We start from the raw sequence: 23,822 nt of genomic DNA on the forward strand, positions 1-23,822 counted from the left end.
TTATTATTATTATTATTTTCCAGCATTTTTTACAGGGAGAGAACAATTACTAGCTCCTCCTCCATCACCCATTTTTAAGGTGTGAAGTTTGCTTGCCCTTTGTTGGTATTCTGGAACCTTACCCACCTTCCCAATGATTATCACTAACACATCTGATGTGGCTTCTCTAGAGATCCCAGCTGGAATGTACACAGTTCTAAATCCCCTGGAACTAAAAAGTTCTTGATAAAGTTAACATCTTACCAGAGTTTAGTGGGGCAAGAAGGATATTAAATGCCACATTATTTTCTTGCATCATGTGCCAGTTGGTTTACTCCAGTATAAAAACTTTTCTTTAGCTTCCCAGTACCATCAGGTTATTTATATAAAACTGTTTCTTGATACAATTGACCACATTTGCTTGTTAAACTTGAATTTGTGCATTGCCCAATTTTTCTATTTGCCCATTTGTGCTATTCTATTATACTTCTCTATAAAATTCGGTTCTTGTAAACTTGCTCTTGGTAACCTCAATGTTCCTTTCACTCTAACGCCTGGAGGAAAAGAAGAATTCCTAACTTATCCAACTTGGCCTGTTAGTGAGCATCTTTGGTTTTGTTCTTAATTTACTGAAAGAGCTATCAATTCTCCTTACCTTCTTCTTCCCATCAAACCTCTTTCTCATGGTATCTTATCTACCAATATCTGTTTTCAGTGTTGTTCTTCCTCATTCCTTTCCTAGCAATGCCTGGTAAGTGAATCCCATCATTCCCAAGTCAGTCTTAAACTGCTTTCTGCCTTAATATTCTCATCTGACCTCTTACTGGGGTTTAGAACCCAACATACACAAACCTGTTCTCTGTCAATCTGCTTTGTTAAACAGAGAACAACCAAGAAAATCACAACAAAGATTTCGTGATCTTCCTGTCCAGCTTGTGTCCAGCTCTTTTCCTTTTCTAGTAGAGTTCTGGGTAACTGAACTATTTTCTTGACTATTCCTCCTTACCAATCACATTTACCATCTGAATAAAGAATAAACAGTTATGAGGTGCATTAATGGCAGCATTAATTTGAAACTATTTGTTTAGGAACTCTATTTTTTTTTTTAATAGGAACTCTGGTGAACTCGTGGCATTTCTCTCACACAGCTGGAAGAAATGCCTAAGCTGCAGCAGTTACACAGTCAACAGCTGTGCCTTTCATGCACCTCCTGAACTTGTCCTGAAGACACACACCCACTTCAATAACTTTATAGAAAAGCTAAACCTAATTCATCACCAGCTTTGAACATTTCTGATTTGCGAAATGACTTCAGACGTTTGTAACTTGTAACCCTTTCCACTAAAATGTGCCATCCAAGTGTTCCTGACATTCTGCAGGACTTTGTGTTCCTAAACGACAACTTCAATCCAGTGGCAACTCCAGCACTGAGCTCTGTGGCAGAATTCTGAGAACATGTTTTCCCACCATTCAAAAGTAATATGTATTTTTTAAAAGTGTTCTGTCATACTGGTTAAAGTCACAAACATTGTCATAGGGAAAGGGCAACTTGCTTTCCTTCAGGAGCAAAGCAACAACTCCTGACAAATACTGTGCATCCTGCAGCCACTGGCATTTAGCTTCAGAATGAGTAACGTGGAGAAGCAGGATGAGCAAGGCCTCAGAGCACAACAGTTCTGCCAAACAGATGAATTCAGCATCACCCAGCAGTCATGGATACACTTAGCATGAAACATGAGAGCTGAAAAAGAGGCTCAAATCTAACAACTTACAATTTATCAAGAAGAGCAGTGCTAAGTCTAATGACTGAGTAAAAAATGCTTGAATCTGTTGTCGCAGAGAGAAAAGTCTGATGTGCTACCTCACCCATTGCTCTGCTAATGAGTGTTTTCTATGTTACATTTAACATCCTACAATCCTGAAAATACAAGAAAGCAATTTGGCTCTCACAACTATTCCTGCAAGATTATTCTACAATGTAAAACCCATTGCTCATTTGAGAATCCATGAAGTATTTCATCACAAGTAAGGAGGATTCTCTCCCTGAGTTTTTGTTAAATAATACCAATGATCCCCCAACCATATTAAAAATAACCCTAAAACAACCTAAGTCACCAACATACCCTTCCCTCATTTTTTACTAAATTCAAGTTTAAAAAAGTAACAGGTTTTCAGCTGCTTTGGTTCCTGAAATTGCCTTCTGACTGTGAAGAGATGTGATTAGACAGCACTGTCCTCTTGCATCTACAGACGCCGGCAGCAGTGAAGTGTGAAGTGAGTAATGGTGTGTCCTGAGCCCAGCCCAGAACGGAGCAGCACAGGCACAGGACTAAGGGGTGACACAATTAGGCTGCTCTGGCAATAAATATTGCCTACTTGCAGTATTGCAAGAATTCAGAGTAAAAAAATGTGCAGAATAAACCTCAGAGTAATAAACCAATCCTTAGTTAGCAACTAATCTCACACTCTGAGGCTTCACTGATTGAATTTGGTAGCGAGTTATTTCCATGCTGTACTGAAGGAAAACTCTGCTATACTGGCACCAAACTCTCCTCAGACCATGGAAAATCAGGAACAAACTTTAAAAATTAGCTCTGTAGACTGGTGTACTTTCATATTTCTTATGCAACACTTTTTATTTCTTTCCATGAAATCCACTGTTATATGGTGCAAATAATCCAAACCAGCAACAGCACCCAGCCTGTTTACAAAACATGCCTTTGGTTTAAGGAAAAGGTATATCTTGCACACCAAAACCCATCCCCAAGCCATGGACCTCTCTGCTCCTAATCTGAAATAGCTGAAAGTCAAAACTGTTTTAAAATAGGAAATGAAAAGCTTCCTAGAAGTGAGTGACACTGTAACAGCATTACGTAGAAAACACTCTATTTTCTTTGGAAGATATTAAGTGAAGAAGTTGTATAAAATAATTGCTGAGGGGTTTTTATTTGGGTTGTTTGGGACTTTCTTTTTTGGATAAAACAGCCTCTGAGGAAGGGTTTTCATTCACTTTCCTGAATTTTACATGCTGCTTACCTGCTGAACATTACATGCTGTTTCTCCCTCTACAGTTACATCACAACACAACCAAAATTATCTGTATTAGTCCTACTAACAGAGAATCCAAACACAATTAAGTTGTAACATGCATCAGTGACTTTACAGTTCGTTAATGGCACAATTCACATTTCCAAACCAACTTCAACTTCATTAGGTACCAACAGGACTAAGTACAAGTGACTAATCATGACAGAATTTGGAACTCACTCCAGTGAAGGGATTATACTACTTTACCTGAAAATCCAAATATTTTTATTCAAATGCACATCATGTTTTTAAGGAGCACTGACATAAAACAGGGATGGTCTTAATGCTCAAGGATTAATTTTGCTTAAATTAACTTATGCACTGGTCTCCCTCCTCTCTGCCCTTTTTTAGTGAGCTCAAAAAGTCTTTGTAGCAGGGCAAAGATGTTTATTATCTATGCAACCACTAAACCCAGACTTTTCACTTAGGTATTCTTCATCTGCAGATCTGCTGAAAGAATCAAATAGTGGCTCTCATGGACTTTCTGGGCTCACAGAACCTTCCAAGAGTAACACTGTGTTAGTTTATTAACTGAACTGAAAATGTATCAAAGCATGCCACTGCTTAGGGTACTCAGGCTACCAGAGACACAGTGCTGGTGGTCAGGGTGCAAATGAAGAAGACATTTAGATTACAACACCATTTTAAACAAGAAAACATGGAAGAGTAAAGAATAAAAACATTTTCAACAAGAAAACATGGAAGAGTAAAGAATAAAAACATTTTCTCTTCTTTCCCTCCCACAGTGAAAACTCAGAGCAATCTTCCACAGAATTTCTTACCATTTTATAGAGGTCTGAAACACTGATCTGATCTGAATCCACAACCTCAAAGTCCTTCCGAGGAACTAAGTCAAGGCCCAAATGTCTGGAAGAGAAGGAAGGAGCAGTGTCAGGGTGGTACATGAAGGTTCACCAGCACCTCCTGCATGTGCCTCCTCCATGGCAGGGACATGGAAATAGTCAACTATTCCAGTCTGACTGCAATTGTTAACCATTAAACATGTAACCCTTCTAAAGAAAATTTAATGCAAATATCAAAACATCCCTCTACAAACTTGCTACTTTTTGTTCCCTGACTTCAGTGGAGCTCTGGCAATTAATGCAGGGGAAGCTTTTGGCCAGTACGTTGGTGCAGTACCCCAAAAAAGTTATTTTGTACATGGAAATGTAGCAGGTAAAGAAAGTTCGTACTCAGGTTTCTGCTGCAGTATTTGAGTAAGATCCTCCACTACATAATGAAAAAGTTCCATTAATAGCCCTGCCCAAACGTGCCAACAGATCCTGAGCCTTGGGAAGCTGCTTTGATATTCCTGGTGTTCATAAAACTTCACCCCCAACTTTATTACTGTGGAAACATAGTATTTTTTTAAATAACAAACAATAACTGCAATAACAATAATCTTAATCTCTATTTGTAACACACACAAAATATTTTTAATCATTCTGAACAGAATTAGTATTTTGGTTCAAATCAAATACCTAAACTGATAAAAAAAGAATACCAATGCAAAGATGACTGGTTAAAGAATTCAGCTGTAAAGAAGGCAGTGCAGGTCATGGCTTCACATGAGTAGCAGACAGAATAAGATATTCTTCATCCAGACAAATAAATGACAACTGTTAATGATTAATTAATAACTGTAGACTGCAGAACATGACAACCTTAAAAGTGACAAAACTCAAGTTTTGCTCCATAAATCTTCAGTTTCTGAGGCAGAGAGAGTTCTGAGCATTACAATAAAAAGGTACACTAAACACACATTAGGAGTAAATTTGAAAAAAAACCAACACATGAATTAACTATTTTCCTGCTTCTGCCTTATGTAACTTTGATACTTCACTTCTAGACATTTTCTATTGAAATTCTTGATAGTCTTAAAAAAAAAAACAACAACAACTTCAGAAGAGGTGCCCTCACCAACTACCTTGGCACTCCTTTTGTAATGAACTATAAAAGAAAAGCAAAAGTCAATTTAATTTTGTAATCAGAGAGGGAAACATTCTGCACAGACTTGTTCCTGATGGCAAATGAAAAATTTTATTGAGAAAAACCTCTCTGGTACTGCAGAGTAATTGTGTGGAGCAATAACAGAAGGCTCCAGGCAATCCAGTGTCTCTTTCTGAGCAATTGGCTTAAAACAACAGCCAGGGAGAAGCAGCTCACCAGGAGGAAGCTCAGCTACCTTTGCTCACCACGGTGCTTTTAAACGTTACCCAGAAGTTTCCAAACTCCGTAATTCTTTTTTGAAACTCAGCCTAATCAGGTTTTTCTTCTTTATTTATATCCCTAAGCCATCACACCTCAAAAATATAGCTCAGCCCTGTTCACTTGTCCTGGCAGCACTGTATGGTCACTGAAACATCCTACTGAGAAACTGGAATTTCCAGTTTCTCAGTTCTTTGCTAAAATCAATTATCTTTTCAGTGGAAAAAAGGGAACAGCTTTCCTTCTTCAATGCAGTTTCATGTCAAATACCAAATTCTAAGTTCTAATGCCACATTGTGAAAGTGATGGTTTCACACTTTGTTTTGATTAAACCTATCAAACACAAGTTATCTGTGGCCCAGGACCAGTATCTGAAAACTGCAGCTGCAAAAATGAAAATGACTATCTATTTACCAAATGAAAAAGATTAAAATAAGGCCACACTAGGTAATCCTTACCTGCAGCTGCCAGTTGAGCCTCCTTATCACACAAAGTCAAAAAATATAATACCAAAAAATGATAAAATCAGTAAGAGATCACTGCAAAGGTTTTTTTAAAAAAATGTTAATGCTCATCAAATTCATTCACAGAAGCTTTTCTGAAAGTGAGTATCTAAACAACCTCCAAAATACCCTGTCATTCACGTGTGTGCACACTCCCACCCCTGAAGTACATTGATAAAGGAGGGATTTCCCCTCAGCACACAGATATTGAACAAATTATTCCCCACTAACATTATCAAAGCCACTTGTGTGTGCACTGCAGTTCCAGGGCAGTCACAGAGCTCTGTTAAAGTTGCCCAGGAACACCTGGCCAAGCCAATCCCAGCCTGACAAGGTTCTGTTCACATCATTTCAGCTCTCTGGAGAGCTGGGGTGAAGCAGTGCCTGCACTCATTATTCAGAACGTGACAAGTGTATTATCTTCTGCTTAATAATGTTCAACACAACTGCAGCAGCATCCCTGTGAAACTTATCTAATACCCTATTTTTAGTTAAATCCCTTAACACCGTGGATTTTCAGCCCAGAAGATTCTCATTCTCTAATACTATGTTAATCCTGCACAACACTTGCTCCCAGCAAATAAGGGTGTCTTGGCTGGAGCACAAACATGCAGCCATTTACTGGTGGAAGGTGGAAGTTCAGGTTTGTACACTCAATTTGTATCAATAATTTTTTTGCCTGTGAAGGACTGACAACATAATGTTTGAGATGGCAATGACAGTCAGTGGCCCACTTTCCCTCTCAATTATCAAACACTGGGGGAATAGAAGAGCCCCAGCTGCCAGGCAGTATTTCTCCAAAACAGAGCATGCAAAAAATTACATAATGTGCTGGTTTGTTTATTTGACAGTTCCTGTCTGCACAATACTTTCTTTTACAAGCAAATTCTTGTGCTCTTTTATTCTGCCTTCACTCTGAACTGCCCTTCAAAATTATTTCCCAAGTATACCTACAAAATATCACCAAGCCTATCAATTACCTCTTGACTGCATCTGTTTGGGATACCTCCAGCTGGCATTTAGGCATTCTTCCTCTTCTACATAAAGGTCTTCACAATTTTCCTTTCCTTGGGGGAAAATAATTTTTAAAATCCACCACCTAAAATCTCTAGATAATTTTCTCTCAAGTAATATGAAATCCAGCCAATTGACAAAAAATACAGGGTTTTTTAATACTGAAAGGGATGAACACACAACTCAAGGTTAACTAGGCTTCTAGAAAAAAACAGCTTGGTTTTAATGGTAATTTTGAAGAATAGTCCTAATTTCTAGTATGTCCATATATTTACAATACAAACAGCACAGCATTTAGAATCTGTAAAACCACAAGTCAGGATAACTCTTCCTAGAAGAGCCTTGCAGAAATATTTCATTTTACTTTAAAAAAAACCCCAAAAAACTCTCAGATGCAAACTCAATCTTGAAGAACAAATTGGGAGAGCTCATCACATCTCTGGAGGGTGCACGATCTCATCTCCTTTGCTCCAAAAATGTCCACTTTCCCTCAACCTTTTCATCTTTAATTCTACAGGCATCAATTTTTCTTGTATTCCTTCTCTCAGTATATCAAAGCCTCATTCAATATCATTCGTATTTCTCTTACACAAATAAAGATGGTGAAGGGAAAGAAAATGATCCTAGCAGTGATTCACATAAACTACATACACAGACTTTAAAACAGACTTTGATGGAAATACAATACAGAAATCCATGGAAAATCAAATACATGAAAAAAACATGTTTGTCAAAATGAGACTCTAATAATACAACCTGATACTTTTCTTTGATGGAATTAAGTTATTTTATGTTAAAAACTGCAGGGGCTGCCATCTATACAGAAATTAATAAAGTACTGATGTAATGCTACACAGGAAATTATTTCTTAAAATGAAGATGATGAGATGAAGGTAAAGAATCTGTAGTGGTTTGGTCCAAAATACTCATTACTGTTTATCTGCTGTGAGATAAGAATTAGGAGAAATGCAAAACAGGCACCAAACTTGAAAGAATATAAAGAAGTTTATTAACAGACCTAAAAGAAGAAGGAAAAAAAAATTATACCACCTTCAGAACTCTCCTCCTCCCCCCACCTTCCTCCCTTCTCCCACTGACAATGTTCAAAGACAACCCTTAAGATGTTCAGTCTGTTTACCACTTCCATAATAATCTTGTTCAGTCCATTTAGAAAGAGAAGTCTCTTCTTGCTCATGCTATGAAAACATTATCACAACGAGACAGCCGCCCACTTCCAAATATTGTTCAGTCCATTTAGGAAGAGGAGTCTCTCTGCCTGCGTGTGAGTCCTTTTCCCCGACTTGCAGCTTTTCCCGCAACTGCTTTCGAGGGTCCACTCTTGAAGTTTTTTGGGGTATAATTTTAAGGTTGAGCTGTTCAGAAACAAAAACAGAGGCCCTTCTCCTTCCCTGGGAGCAAAGGGTCTTCATCATCTTCATCGTTAGGACTATCTCTGGGAGCATCTCTAGGGACTGAGGTTTTCTCCTTTCCTATTTGGAGCAAAAGTCCTCATCTGGTTCATCTCTACGGACTGAGGTTTTCTCCTTTCCCATTTGGAGCAAAAGTCCTCATCTGGTTCATCTCTACGGACTGAGGTTTTCTCCTTTCCCGTTTGGAGCAGAAGTCCTCATCTGGTTCCTCTCTCCCTGTCCAAACTTCTCATGAAATTACAGCTGCGTCAGCATCTGCCTATCTCAGCGCAGGTGCTTTTGCTCACGAGTTGAACACTCCACCCCCCATATCTTCATGGAATTACAACAGGATACTCTGATATATCATAGCTTCACAACAGAATTTCAGCTTTAAGCATCTCCTCTCTCTCTTCCCTCAGGTTTTCAGCTCTTCACAGCAATAAAAAGGGTTAATCTCACCTCGGCCTTGCAGCTTTGCAGCTGGAATGTTGAATTTTTCTTATCGCAGTGGAGAGGGGGGAGAGCCGAGCCGCTCCGGCTGCCCACGGCAAGGCAGTGGGGGGGGGTTCCACGGCTGGAACAGGTCCATGGCTTCAGGATGGCCGTGGCCCGGCCCGGCCTGGCCCAAGCAGGGCCTGGCCGGGCCCGCTGGCCCCCACACGGGCCCCGCAGCCACCTGTCCCAGCGCTGGAAACGAGAGAGAGCTTGGAGGGGGAGTTTGCCTATTCTTAAATGTGGATCACAGAGGTGATCACAACTTTAAGTGGCTTAGAGAATTGTCCATATTCAAACTGGCCAGCTGATAGGTTCTATCAGTTCCCAGAGGAAACTGTAAGCACCCCTTAGCAAGGACGTCCCTTCCGGGACTATGCTTGCTAACCTATGACAGAATCTTAGGATAAAAGGGAATTGTAGCAAATACTTCGGAGCATGGCAGTACCAGGCTACAGAGAAAGGTTTTTCAGCTTTTCCTCAAAGATTGACATTCAGGAAAGTTTCTTAGACCTTTAATCCCAACTCAATCATTACTCCAAGCCTATTCAGGAAAGATGCTGTACATTTAGACAGAAATGGCAGCTGCTCTTCCTGCAACCTTCTTAAAGGCATTTCTTTATGGTTAAGTTGGTCTCTCCCATTTTGATCTCCTTTGATACAATGCCAACTACTGCAATAAAACTGCCTTTAATTCTCAAAACAGGTATCATCTGTACTTTTAATTCATATATCCACATGCATTTTACCAACTTTAAGCTAATTGTTGCAACACTACCAAAAAGTCATTCTAATTCCTTTTATGTCAAGAAAATATGACAAGAGGGTAAATCACTCCAAGCCCCAAAATAATCTGATAGTGTGAGCACTGAAATGTAGGGCTTTTTGAAATTTAAGACTGTGCTGACTTCACTGGATCACAAAATTCCCCTCCACAGTTATGGATGTCAGTAGTTAGCAGGTACTAACATTGCAACTGCTACTGGCTTTCCAACTGCAATTGTGAGGTAGGAGAAAAACCATGACTTTAAACGTGTGTTACATTTTCTTTGCATGACAGTGTGAAAGATTTATTGCTAATATTTTCCCTTTGTTTTTCATTTTAAACACTCATTTGTACCTCTTGGCTACCTGTGGATCTTTCTGTGTAGAATTTATGGCAACTATTTGGAATATTTATTTTAATGCAATCATTTTAATAACATTTTATGGGGAAAAGGAATAACCTTTGACTAAAAAGTAATACAAGCCTACAAACTCATCTTGTTTATGGCTTTTATCTGTCAAAAATATGAAGGTATTGGTGGCTCCCCCTCTTTACTCTGTTTCTGACCCTAAACACAGAGTATCTATACCACATTTATAGGGAAGGAAGTGTCTTCCCTAAGTATGAAAGGAAACCTGGATGCTTTCTGGTAATCTGACAGGTGCTACATTAATCTGAAAGAATCATCCTGGAGATCAGGTGAAATGACCTCTGATTTTCAAGCTGAATTACTTTGAAGAAAGCTTTATCTGCCTTTCTGGCACACAAGGTATTGCACATACTGCTGCAATTAGCTTTTGGCACTGAAGCAGAAGCAGAGGATTCACATTTCAAATAGAAGATCTGTCAGGCAGATTCCTTCATCTGTTTTTGATGCAAAAGTCTCTACAATGAAACAGCTTTTCATCAGCAAAAAAAGTTGCATTCTGGTTTCTCATTCTAAGCAATAGTAAAAGTTGAAAAACTTATCCATTCATGTAGAAGCAGAAACCTAAACAAAAATTCTAAAATCAAGTATCTATTTTACTTGAAACATGACAGAAAATGAGATGAAGAACTGAAGAGTCCACTTCATAACATGATTTAAATGAGATGATAAATAGCAGATTTCAGCTTTATAACATTTATAACAACTTTTTGCTTGTTATTTACAGACCATTGGACACTTCCAATAGCATTTCAGACTTCCACATATTAATATTATGGCCAATTGTATCAGAGTGAAACATTTTTAGAAAGCAGAAGTATTTGCAGCATTCTGTATAAAACGCAGCAAGATATGCAGGAAAGAAAGCAGTAGATGAGATTTTGGTTGTGCAAAAATACACAGAGAGATGCTTAAAAGTGCAAGTCTAAAACCAGCAAGATGCTCATCTGAAAGTAGCAAATTCTGATTGGGAAACACAAAATCCTCTGCAGCAGCAGTATCAGCCCTGCATGTGAGCAAACCCAAGCTACCTGGGGGTAACTGGAACAAGGAACAAAGCACGAATGAATGAACAAAAGGATGAGTCCAGGATCTTTTTTTGTACAGGGGAGAAAGAATGTGTAAGCAACAGAAAATGGAATTGCTACAGGAAGGGGCAATCAGTATTGTGTTACAAGAATGATTAGCAACAATACAGAGGGTTAGCAGCAATAATAAGTAAAACGGTATTCCCACATTTTAATAGACCAAACACAGAGCAAAACTTAATATTTACAGTAGGCACACAAAACGAAGCAAATAAAAGGTCTGAAAACAGTCTAAATGACTTCTTTCACAAAAGAAGAAACCTGCAGCTATTCATCCAAGGAGTTTATCTGTCCCTTGATTTCCACCAGCTCCCACCACAACACAAGGGATGAAGACTGAGCCACTGCCAGTGTATTTAAGGGAAAAATCATACCAGTTTAACAAAGAGGAAAAAAAAATCCCTAACTGGTGGTGACAAGAAGTGTGAGTTTCATGTTTGCATCACTCCTTCCCAAAGAATACAATTCATTAATGATCAAGGTCAGGACAAAAGTAGCCTCTCACTAAATAAGCAAGCATGCTACATATCAGACGTGTGAGATGACCTGTTCCCTGAAAGCTACTTGGCCATGGAGGATCTCCTGTTAAACTGGACTGTCTTGAGTAATTACAGCCCTGCTCAAACTGCAGGTACTCAGTCTTCTCAGACATCATTAATGCACATTAATAACAGGGTTTTTCATTTATTTTATTTGCAAATCTCAAGTATGACAAAACAAGCAATTAACACTATCATAATACTTGAGAAAGGGCAGTACTATGTGAATATGTATATGAAAATCGTTAGTGTTTTTAGCAGATTAACACAGCTGGTCGTAAGTTTTGTGATAAAACTCAGAGAGGGTGGATAGAAGAAAGTGGCAGAACTCTTCCAAAATTCTGTGGAAAAGTGTGTTGTTGCAGAAATACCCTCCAAGTCCCAGATATTTAGATTTAAATACTGTATGTATTTCTGATATCATGCACCTCTTTCTCTAGGGAGTTCAATACCTGTAGTAAGAAGCAAAGAAATTTTTTTTCTCCTAAATAGGCAACCTGAGTAGATGAATATAATGCTGAATATATTTACTGATTTCACTGATGCTTCTCCATAATTGTCATGCATTAGATTTACCTTTATAGTTTTAATTACATTCCTATTTAATGGTTTTACATCAAAAATGGTCTATAGCCACCTCACAGAACAACCTATTCTCTTCACTGCTGCACTGCTGTCTGCTCTCCTCATCTTTTTTTCCTCACAGCATTTTTGCAGCTTCCTGTTGCTAATTTGATCCATAAACTCTGAGCAAAACCAGGCAGGCGTAATGCTCAAAAACAGTCTCTTGGTTCCCATTTACTCTACTGGGAATAAGAATGGAAAATATCTGTAATTCCGCACTGCAGAGCAAAGACTTGATGCAATCTATTGGTCTATGTCCTTCAGAGCTTTCTTTTAACAAGAGAGACATGAAGTGCAGCAAGGGGGCTGCTAAACCTTCATCAGGGCGTTCAGGTATGTCCCTCACAGGGGGTTTTGATGTAGGTGACTAAGGAACAGAATCAAACAAACATAGCTTAATGAAAAACACTGGATTTTCTCCTTAGCTGTCAACTTACAGGACTCCTCCCCACTCCCACATGCTCATTAGCATTAATCCCACTCCCAGTGGAAAAGCAGTTGCTGTTTGTCTGAGAGTGTCACATGTGTGTCATGCACAACTTACCTGCCTGATCCACATCTCAGGACACACAAGTCTGGCCAAGGGCTGTTTTTTGTCTAATAGCAATTTATTACCATTTCTGTGTGAATGAATTGCAGTTGTCTTTGGCTTTAAAAAAACCTCTCCACAAAATCACCATGGAACTGACCAAGGAGAGCCTAAACCCCTGAGGAGCGTCATGATACAAAGTCTAAATATCACAGCCTCAGCTCCAGAGTTCCTGCTAACTGTGAGATTCTCTACTTTTTGCACCAACCATTAAAATACTTCTTCAATGGAAGAAAAATGTGCTTTAAGTACCTCTGAACATATCCTCTCAGGCCTAATATTCTCTAGGTTGGTACCAAGTAAGTAAAGTGACCTAATCCTTTTATAAGTGAGGGGAGCCCTAGGAAAGGGCTACTGGTAAACAGCTCATTCCACAGCGAGAGCAAAACTCACTGCAGAAGGCAATAAATTCACTGTAAAAAGTTATACTTGATTTTCAAATAATCCCAAGTTCTCCCTGTGCACAAATGCTATTGGAAAGAAAATGTTGTGTTGGGTTTTTTTGTTAATAAAAGTTACTTCAGAAGAATTAGAAGAAACAGTACCCAGTACTTACTCATTGCCCCAGTCCAGCCTCACTGTGAGGTGTCTCTTGACCTCTCGCACCTGATCCTGTGTCAGGTGCCCCGAGAGCAGCTGCCTGCGGAGGTCAATGAGCTCATTCATCACATGCCGCAGTTTGTAGAAAAGATCTACCTTATGTTTCTGTAAAGGCACACATTTTTGGGAGCAGGGGGGAGGAGAGAGAGAAAAAAAGAAAGAGGCAGGGAGGGAAAACAGCAGGGGAAAGAAAGAGAGGGGGGGAAAATAAGTTTGGAAAGACAAAGAATGTGAGAAAGAGAGAGAGAAAGAGAGAGATTAATAAGTTACCAAATTTTCATTTAATTACCCTAGAGGAACATCAATCCAGTTTTTATGAGCCTTAAAATATTTACATCAAAAAGTAGTGCAATTCATACTAAATAACTTCTTATTCCTAAGGTTTAGGCTCAATCTGCTAAGAGGCCCATTTTCTGATGGAACCTAATGCTAAATAAGAGGATTGATTCATTAGGCACAGCAGGAATTGTTTACTCCAATCATATAGTAAATGTAAAGTTCTAGATTTAAAGCAATGGAGAGGTGAAAAAGCTTGCTTTCTGTCAGCAGCTAATTGAATGGCTCTGAGCAGTCAGCAACAATGAGCCACCACAACAGAAAAGCACTTTTAAATTATTTGTGATCTTCCAGTTACCAAAATTTAGCCTGGTATGAGGGGTGTGTATGAAAATTCATTATCTAGCACTCTAAAAAGGACTAAAGAAATTAACAATAAAATCCACCAGGAAAACTACTTTGAAAGAGAAAAATTACCATCAATAATATAAACCCCCCACACCACCACCATCAGTAAAGACAAATACACAGAAAATCCCCCCCAAAAAACTTACACATCTAACACTTGCATCCTTTCCAGAAGACCTGGTATTACTCCATTATGGAAAAAAACCTCTTCTCCAAAACCAAACACCCCCAAACCAGACAAGTGAAAATACTTTTTCCCCCGAGGAAGTAACTATTTGTGAGTTCCCAAAAAGGAAAGTTTAAGGCCAACAACCAAGGCCACCCATACCATAAGATACCATAAGGATGTGTGTCCAAACTACTCCACTCTGTGCTGGGTCAGGATTGTGTGTCAAAGGGGCTCCTGTCCACACAGTCGGTCTCCAATACTGCATAAAACAACCAAGGGGGATCCCAAGTAGGAAAACAAGATCTCCTGTTGCAGCTGGATGCTGGTTTTTTTAACAACTGAGCTCCATTCCCACCGCTTTGCAAAGCCTGAAATGTTGGAATCTCACTTGGGAAAACACTGAGTAGATGGACTGACACAGAGACTTCATCAGCTGGCACTGCCTTGATCACATCTCTGCTTGCACATGAGTGGGTTATAAAAGCCCTCTAAATGAAGACACCTGCATTTACCAAGATTACATCTGATAGAGGAACATCCACAAAGAGAAGCATAAGTCTTTTCTGTTGCAACACATTATTAGAACAAGTGTTTTTCACTTGTTTACCAAAAATAGCTGAGATGAGATGAAAAAAGAAATTCCACCTACTTGAGTTTGTTTTCCTATAAGACCACTAGATTTGCATGACTTAGGAAAATAGACATCAATGCAATCCATTTTGATAAGTATTTTTTTAATTTCCCTGAACCTGATTACACATCTGTTTTGCTGAAGCAGGTTAAGCACAGATGGCATCATCAGTTGTTCCTATCAAAAAATTTTGAGACTAAAAGATGCACAATCTTTCAACTCTGCCTCAACACCGGTTCTGGTCCTGCTTTAAAGAAAGAAAATCCGACATCAGACCTAACAGAAAGACATAAATTTCTGGGGCTGAAAATACTTATGCAAGGAAGATAATCATGCACAGCTGATAAGAATGAAATTACTCGATTTTGTTTAGGTTTTATTAATAAACGTTGTCACAAGTACATCCTATATAAACTGACAATGACAGTAGGTATGGGAAATGTCCATTTTTATATGCTATTTATTGTGAACAAGAAAAGGTTGTTAAAACGCAAGATGAAAACTGTTGAGTTTGGTAATAACAAAAAAGCAAATTAAGTATATCTAAATAATAAAACAGTTGGGAATTAAATTATCATGAGAATCAGGTCCCAAACCATCATATTCAGACTTCCCAAATAAACCTGCCAAGAGAGCCACTTACTCCTGTAACGATGGTTCACGGTTATCCAAGCATTCAGATCCAGAACTCTGTGCTGGTTAAATTACAGTATGTTCTGTGGTTATGTTCAAACAGTCATTTTTTACAGAAGTATCAGAAATACGTATTTAAATACAAATAAAGGAGATTATAGAGCACAAGTGTTTCACCTGCTCTAAACTGAATGCACAAGTACTGAGAGAGAGCTAAACACAGGGTGTCCTTCCAGAAAATCCAAGGCCCATGGCAAGGAAAGGAGGAAGAGAAAGTGGAAAGCCAGCAGAGCTGTGGCTGTGATCTTGGGAAAAATGTTATGAAGAACCACTGATGCAAGATCCATGATACTGAAGGAATACACTCATGAGAGAGAAAGGAGAGCTAGAACAGAGCTGGAAGTGGCTTAATTCCAGGCTTGCAGGCAGAAGGGATTTTGAAGCAGTCGAAAACCAGTTTATAATATCCCTCCTCACACTACACAAGCCCAGGGACTAAATGAGCTTCATTTGGGAGAGAAGGAAGGAAGGAAGGAGATGCTCACATTTTAATGACTTCTCTCTTTCAATATTTAAAAAAACCCTTCAAAATTCAACACCAAGCTAAGCTAATCAGGATTCCTACCCCTGTGTAAAGAAAACTGTAAAACAGATGACCCCAGACACCACATTTACAGAAAAAAAAATCCTCCTCAGTATTAAAACCCTTCAGTTTTAGTAAGAGTAGCATCATAAACAAACCTGAAACTTTATCATGCTGTTAGTAGTTAAATAAAAGATATGCAAGTCAGTTTGATGTGTAAGCATTCATTCTATTCAATTCACAGTAAATTTTCATACAACCTCTAACCCCTCATTTTTCAGCTGGGTTTATCACAAGCTCCCAAGCAAGGAGCACTTTATCAGTCCATCTAGAATGATCTGCTGTGTGCATTTATAAACATATTTGGCAAATCTGGAATACAAAAGTAAGTATTTTTGCAGAACTTTTATCGTAATAATTAAAATGAGTCACAGACAAAGAACCTGAATGGGCTTAATTAATTGGGACTCTCCTCACATGCAGCACAAGTCCTCTGACACGTCTTGTTGCCTCCTTTTACTATCCCCAGACACAAAAACATTTGCTGTATTTCTTTGATCTGTTATAACTAACAAGTCACACTAATCAATCTTTGGATAATCTTCAGATGTGCAGCTATGCATCAAAAAGTGGAATTCTGGCAGTACATTTTTTTCTTTTAATGACTCCATATTAACTCTGTGGAGTTCAAAAGCCAAAAGATGGGTTTTGTGTGGAGCTTCCCCCACCTGGCCCCTCTCTCAATCCCTCTCTCCAACAGGCCAGGCAGGGGAGGAAATGACAATATTTGTGGATTGGAATAAAGACAGAGAGCCTGCTCACCAACAGCCATCCCACCAAAAGAGACCTCCCTTGGGCGAATTTACTTATTGTCAATTAAAATAGAGTTGGGTGGTGAGATCCAAAGACACAAAAAACTCTTGTCCTCAACCACCCTCTTCCCAAGCCCAACATTTTTTCCCTTTACTCCCAACTCCTCCATCCTTCACAGAATCACTTCCTCCCCACACTGGCAGGAGAATGGAGGGGTCAGTCCATGGCAGCTCCTCCTCACACTTTTCCCCTGTGCCAGGGTGGGTTCTGCCCATGTGGATCCCAGTGTGGATCCCTGCTCCATCACCAGTTCACCTCCCCGTGTTCAGCTCCAGTGTCTGTGGAGCTCTCTCCACTTTCCCCCTCATCTCCCTGCCCCAAAGGTGCTGCCAGAGGCCCCCCACAGCTGGGCTGAGCCCTGTGGAAGAAGCTGGAATTGGCCTCTTCCCTCAGCACCATCCCCAGAGCCAACACCTGGCACAGGGGCTCGGGGTCCTGACCAGCCCACCTGGGCCATAAACCCAACACACCCGAGCACAACACAGGCCCTGCTTCCGTGCAATTCCCTCAGGCTGCCTCTGTCATCTCTAAATAAATGCCACATAATAGGAAAATACATAACAGACTGGTACATTACAGAAGATGACCTATTTATAATCATTTTGTTACCATGACTTCATTTACCACCACTGTAAAGTCAGGATTTTGTCTCTCTCAAGAGCAGTCCCTTAAGACATTTCCTATAAAACTGCCTTAGGCTGTAATGAGGGAGAAGGGCACAAAAAATTATTTTCCTTATAAAAGCAAGTGAGTAGCTTTTCCCAGGTTCCTTATTATGGATTTTGGTATCTACATTAGATATTAAAGCCTGCAAGCACCATCAGTACATGAAAGGAAATACTCAAATTAGAAACAACACAAAAATCCTGCCTTTCTTCCCAGTTTTGTCTGGATTTTTTAAATTAAGCAAATTATATTAAAACTCTGCTGGAATTTAAAGATCTGTGCAATATTTATACTTTAGTCTAACTCAAAATCTGTAATATTACCATGCAAACCTTAAACATCACCTATCAAATTAGAGAGTATTCATCAAGTGCCTGTTGATGAATAAAGGTCAGACTATAGGTCAATACAAAGATGTCTCAAAAACAAGGAAACAAACTGAAGAGCAAGAAATTTGTGTGGGAGATGTGGATGGTACAGAGGTGTCCTGACTGGCACCCACAGAAAAAGCAATTTGAGAACACAATTAATACTTGCACATATTCATCAGTTCTCCATATGTGCCTAGACAGCTGGTCCTCTTGGATTACAGAGCTAAAATGGACTGCAAAAACAGTTAAAAAATACAGACAACAAAAAAGGGAAAATAACATCAAGCAAGAATAAAGTTAATAAATTATAACTTCTCCTAAGTAAAACTACAAAGTCCATTTATCAAGGGTTGAGGTACCATCCTGGGGTTTTCACAAGAGGCTGGGTTTGAGCTCGTCCCTCTCTCACAGGGCACCATTGAACACCCAGAGAGTCACTGGATCATAGAAATGTTAAGGCTGGAAAAGACCTCTGAGATCATCAAGTCCAATAAACAACATTAGTCTTTCAAATCTAGTAACAGACTGAGAAAGGCATCTCTGTTTAGGTTTATTTTCATTCTTCTATCCTGAAAATCTCTATTTATTAGTTCTCAATTTATTCATAAGTATGCATTATCACGAATTGTATTTATTTTTGTCTTATGAATATTCATAGCTTTTAGTTTCACACAGAAATTATTTACTCCAATAAAAATCTATTTAAATTGATTCTCTACTGTATTCACAGAGGGCATTTCAATTTACAGTGTGTAATAAAGCACAGTAAATCAGAGTGACAGAAAAAGTAAGCTCTTCAGACTTTTGCCATTTAAAACGAGTAAAGTAGCCTAAAATACTGACATGTGACAAGGGAGGAACTTAAGCAGTAAAAAGAATGATGTAACATCAATAAAGAAAGCAAAAGCAGAGAAAAAACAACAAAACAAAGCCTGTACAAGATAAGCAGAGATGTTGCTACAAGCTTTTCCTTTATATTAGATTAAATAACATGCCTGAATTACCATTTATCATACTTCAGGAGTACAGTCATTTTTTTCTAGATATATTATGTCCTTATGCTTCTTCCAAAGAGCTCAAAAGCTGAAAGACATATTGAATTTACATCAGTAACTTCACAAAAAGGTTCCTTGCACTCTTGGCAACAATCCAAGGAGAAACCAACAATTCTGCCTTACCCTGAGCTGCAAAATAAAACGAAATTCTCAAAAGAATGAAGCCTGGAATATGAAGGCCTAAATCACAGAGAAGCTGATTGGATACAGGCACCTCACACTAGCAGTGGATATGCAAACTTCTCACCTGTCCTTATTCCCCCTGTTTCTCCCACATGTACTAGAAATTTCATTTGTGCAGCGCTTGTGCTGACCTCCCCCTCTCCTGAGGAGCATTAATATGCTTTACCAGAAACCCTTGTGCAGCAAAGCAACAACTGGATTGCCTCCAAAATAATTTCAGAACTCCACTGGATTGGATTGCACATTAAAAAAAAAATTAAATGCATTCAAATTCTTTATGATAAACAGAAAACAATTGTTTGTTCTGCTCCAAAACCAAAATGGTGTATTTAAATCGAAGCTATCTGCCAACACATCCAAAAACCTGGTGATATCTTCTATTTGTTGCAAACCAAGCCTTTCACAGCTTTAAACCCCATGCAGAGGGAACCCAGGTAGCACTGCAGCAATAGCAGCACTTCGGGTACAACAGGACACAGGAGGAGAAGTCCTCACAATGTTAGCAAAGCTCTTTTGCCTTGAAAAAGGCTCTTCTCTTTTCTCAGACCTCTTGTGAAGGACAGTGGGTAATATTTAAATCTGTTGTCACGATGCTCTCCATTTAACAAATCAACCCATCTCAGTTCAGAGCTCTCCACAGAATATTATGAAGAAAAATGTTTTCACAAAGGGTTAGTCCCAATCTACTGCCTTCTTCAAGAAGAGAAGCTTTCCCTTATTTGTTTCTATCACCTCACAGACCTTAACTGTTTAACTCACACTAAAGTGCAATTCAGAGTCTATTTTATTTATAATAACTCAGTACAGTACAAACAACTTCTCCACTCTAAACATCAGTTATGCCACACATGTAAATAGCTCTGAGTACAAGTTATTACACTCCCTGGCAGTCAAGATGTGCATCTTGACTCTCATATCTCTTCCTTATTTACAGCTTCAGATGCCTGGGCTGTCTAATACAGCAACTTGGGACAAGTACAAGATGACAACATTTAACAGTTACAGAAACAAGTTAAAACAAATCTGAGACACTTCTGGTGTCTGACTTTCTGCTATCAGTATTCATATGCTGTTGCTACTCTTAGGCATCATCATCATCAAGAAATGTACTTTGGCCAGCATGAGACAGGTATTCTGGGGCTGAATTAGTGTTGCTTAGCTTTTTTGGTTAACAGAAAAAAATAGGATGCTGAGAAGGGAGATTGGTCTTTTCCAGGAAAAATTTTAAGGGGCTCTGTGGGATAATTACTGTGAGAAGAGGAAAAATTTGGTTCAAGAAATACCCTAAAGTAGCCCTCTGTCTTGAGCCCATCCCCATCCGGGCTGCCAGTGCTGACAGCTGAGGGCTGGAGAAAAACCTGCCTAACGAGATTGTGGCACAGCCTGCAGCTTACCATTGCTTTGTTGAGATTGAATTGAGTTCCTAAATCTTTAGGAGCAACTGCAATATTAACCTCATTTCCTAACATCATCATAAACTTTTAACAAAGCTTAAGGAAATGGAATTGAAGGGGATAAACTTAGAGGTTTAATTCTTCATTTCTATAATACTGTAAAACAAGTGACATTAACACCCCTTTTCAATCCATATTACATTTATTGAAGTCAGTTCCAAATCCTTTGGATATTAAACGTACTTATTTGTTTTTACGTTGTAAGAACATCTTGTTCTAGATGTTCTTAAATGTAAGAATGTACAATTTAGGATAAATTTCCATTCCGAGGAGAAAGAGATAGGCATGCAAGGCTTCTGCTATTTAATTAAGGATGATTCCCCCCAGTTTTGAATGCCTCCATCATGACACAGACATGTTAGGGCACAACATATGAAGGCAATATATTTTGCTTTATCATATTTCTTTAGAAGTATTACTAACAAGACCAGGTAAGTTAGCCTTCTGAAAGACAACACACCAAGGAAAGAGGCTTATTTTTCCCATTTTTTTCAGGTCGTGATCCTGCTTTTTGTCCTGCTCCCTCTCCTCAGGATCCTGAGCTCTCCCATCTCAAGGGCACTACTGCTAAGGATGCCTTTGACCTTCACATCCCCAACCTGCCCTCCCCTGTTTGTAAATACGAGGTCCCAGCAGGGAAGAAGCTTTAATAAGCAGAACTAGAATCGGTACCAAATGTTCCCTGCTCTCATCACCACCTTCCATTTTTCTCGTAGACTTGTGTCCCCTATTTACATTAAAACCACAGCCATAATGGCCCTTTCCTTTCCAAAATACATTTGCTGAATCATGTGGGATCTTCCAGAGGGAGAACTGATGGTCTTGAAAAACAGCAAGTGTATTTCTTTCCCCTCGGAAGTTCTGGTCCCACAAAGCTTGGAATATTGGTAAATCCAGCTGGAAGAGGAGCACCTCCAACCTCCTGCTGGAATCTCTGTCCCAGCCATCCGAAACGCCTCCTGCTGGAAGCACTGGGAATGCCAGCAGACCCCACTAATCCTGATGGACTGGAAAAGGGAAAGCTGTGTGGCCTTTACGTGATAAAGATCTAAACCCAGAGGACTTGAGGACGATGCTGCATTTGATACTAACTGGTGCTATTTACCTGTAAGACAAGCAACAAATGAAAATATTCTGCTCTAAAAGAAACTGAAGCAGTATTGGGTAAGTGTGGAAGCCTCTATATTCCATACTTTGAGAAGACTTTTTACTATCATTTAAATGCAAAAGAAATGAAGGCATTCAGAAGAAAGCTTCCTACCCGTAACTAAATGGTTACATTATTTTGCAAATACAACATATCTCTCCACAAAAATCAGTATTTTAAGGTTATTTTCTGCATGACAGAGAATTATATTACCTTTCACATCAGTTTTAAAGTAGAGTTAAAAGCTTTTGTTTACACTTTGAATAAACATGATATATTTATTGAAGTGGTATTAATAAATTATTAACATTCATACTAATTGATAATAGTCATGCTAAGTTAGAACTTGCATGATAAATATCTTTGGAGAAATTCAAACTGATTACAGTATATTACAAGTTCTGTCAGATAAATAGTTTCCCCTTAGCAGTGCCTTACTCTGCCAAATTCTCAAGCTGAAAAATATTTTCTCCCTAAAGCATTTCCATTGCATTTAAATCAAACATCTGCTCTTCCAATGCTATTTACATTCTTAACAGGGAACTTCACATCCAGTGGGGTTCAAGGATATAACCTGATACTTTCACCCTTTTGCCAGCTCCTCTCACACAGTGTCCCACAAGGCACAAAATTAATATTCTCCTTCACACATTGGAGGGCTCTAGAAGGAGCATTACTGCTTTGGACCTGAGAAACACAGCAGTTTTTTAGAGGGAAAAAAAGCTCAGAAGAAGTCCCAGAGTCTGTAGGACTGGGTCACTACGAGTCATCTTGAACATCTCTAACGATTCTTTGTCTCTGTCAGGATCCCTGTAGGTCACGCAACACAACTTCATTATGTTAGAGAAGACTTTGCCAAAAGCTGTTTTAAAGTAGCATTAGGGGCACTTAAAACACTAAGAAAGAAAACCACAAGCAAAATACACAGCATTATTCCCACAAAATATAGAACACAGACCATTATTTGCAAACCGGTTTGATTAGCGCATTTTGTAATTAATGATCCTGGGCATGGTGCCACCATTTGTCCTCCAACAGTTCTGTGAATCCCTAAAGAAAATTACTGACTGGATTTCCGTAGTTTTCCAACTAAACTGTCTAATGGAGATTCAAAACATTTCAACTATGCTTCTCACAGACAGGTTGCAGTAATCTTCACTCCTCTAAAAGAGGAAATCTAAAAAGATTTCAGCTTCAAAGGAACAGCTCTAAGTAAAAAAGTCTATGGGTTTGCAAAATCCAAGACCACTGCCCAGCAGAGTAAAATCCTTTACAAAAGGAATGGTAGCACATTTACCCAGCAATTTAAATAGAGATTGATCCATTTCTACTACTCCACACAGATATTTAGCACAACTCCAAACCTTCCTGGAAGCCCAAATTTGTCTATATAAAATAAATATATAAAATAATAACTTGGCAGAGTTCAGAAAACAACATAACTGTTTTCTAAGAATAAGACCAAGATGCAGTGAAATTATGTATATCTTACTTGTAAGCTCAGGATTCTTTGGAAGGGAAGCTGATCACCCAAATTATCTTCTAACTCAAAAAATCTACAGATTTCAAAGTTTTCTGTGTCTGTTGTGCATTACAATGCAGTTATTTCTGTTCAAACACCAAATACAAAACATAAAACTGAGGATATGAAAATCAGAATTCCCTTACATATGAGGATTTTTTCATTACTGAAGTAATGATTCTTTATGGCTCTTTCAGCTATTTCAGTATATGCAAACTCCTGTTGATTTATCAATGGTTTTAACAGCAATGCTCAATGGTGGCTCAGACACATTTTATGCCTCCCACCATTATTACAAAAAAAATAAAGGTAAATAAATGCAGGAGCCCCAGCTCTTGTTTCTGCAAACCCTCTCTGATGCTCCTAATTTGGAGCATGACAGGAGGAGAAATGAAGTGCAGAATAAAGGGATACACACACTTGAACCAGCAGCTGTTACCAGTGACTAAATAGCTGTCCTCTCCCTTGCTCAAGTCTGGATGTTGGTGCTTACACATGATGAACAAAAGGTTTTTAAAGAGGA

At 38.9% G+C, this 23,822-nt stretch overlaps 1 protein-coding gene across 1 annotated transcript in view; it reads right to left on the bottom strand.

Moving 5' to 3' along the window:
- Window positions 1-23,822, bottom strand: part of DOCK3 (dedicator of cytokinesis 3) — a 188,185-nt gene that overhangs the window by 113,230 nt on the left and 51,133 nt on the right. Inside the window, 2 exon segments of the mRNA XM_042018678.1 lie at window positions 3,849-3,933; window positions 13,285-13,433. Of these exon segments, the coding sequence (XP_041874612.1) occupies window positions 3,849-3,933; window positions 13,285-13,433 (234 nt within the window).

Source organism: Corvus kubaryi, unplaced genomic scaffold (genome assembly GCF_017639235.1).
Source record: "Corvus kubaryi isolate FWS band 111438036 unplaced genomic scaffold, C.kubaryi_AGA036_p1.0 124, whole genome shotgun sequence".
In the NCBI taxonomy this organism is placed as follows: Eukaryota; Metazoa; Chordata; class Aves; order Passeriformes; family Corvidae; genus Corvus; species Corvus kubaryi.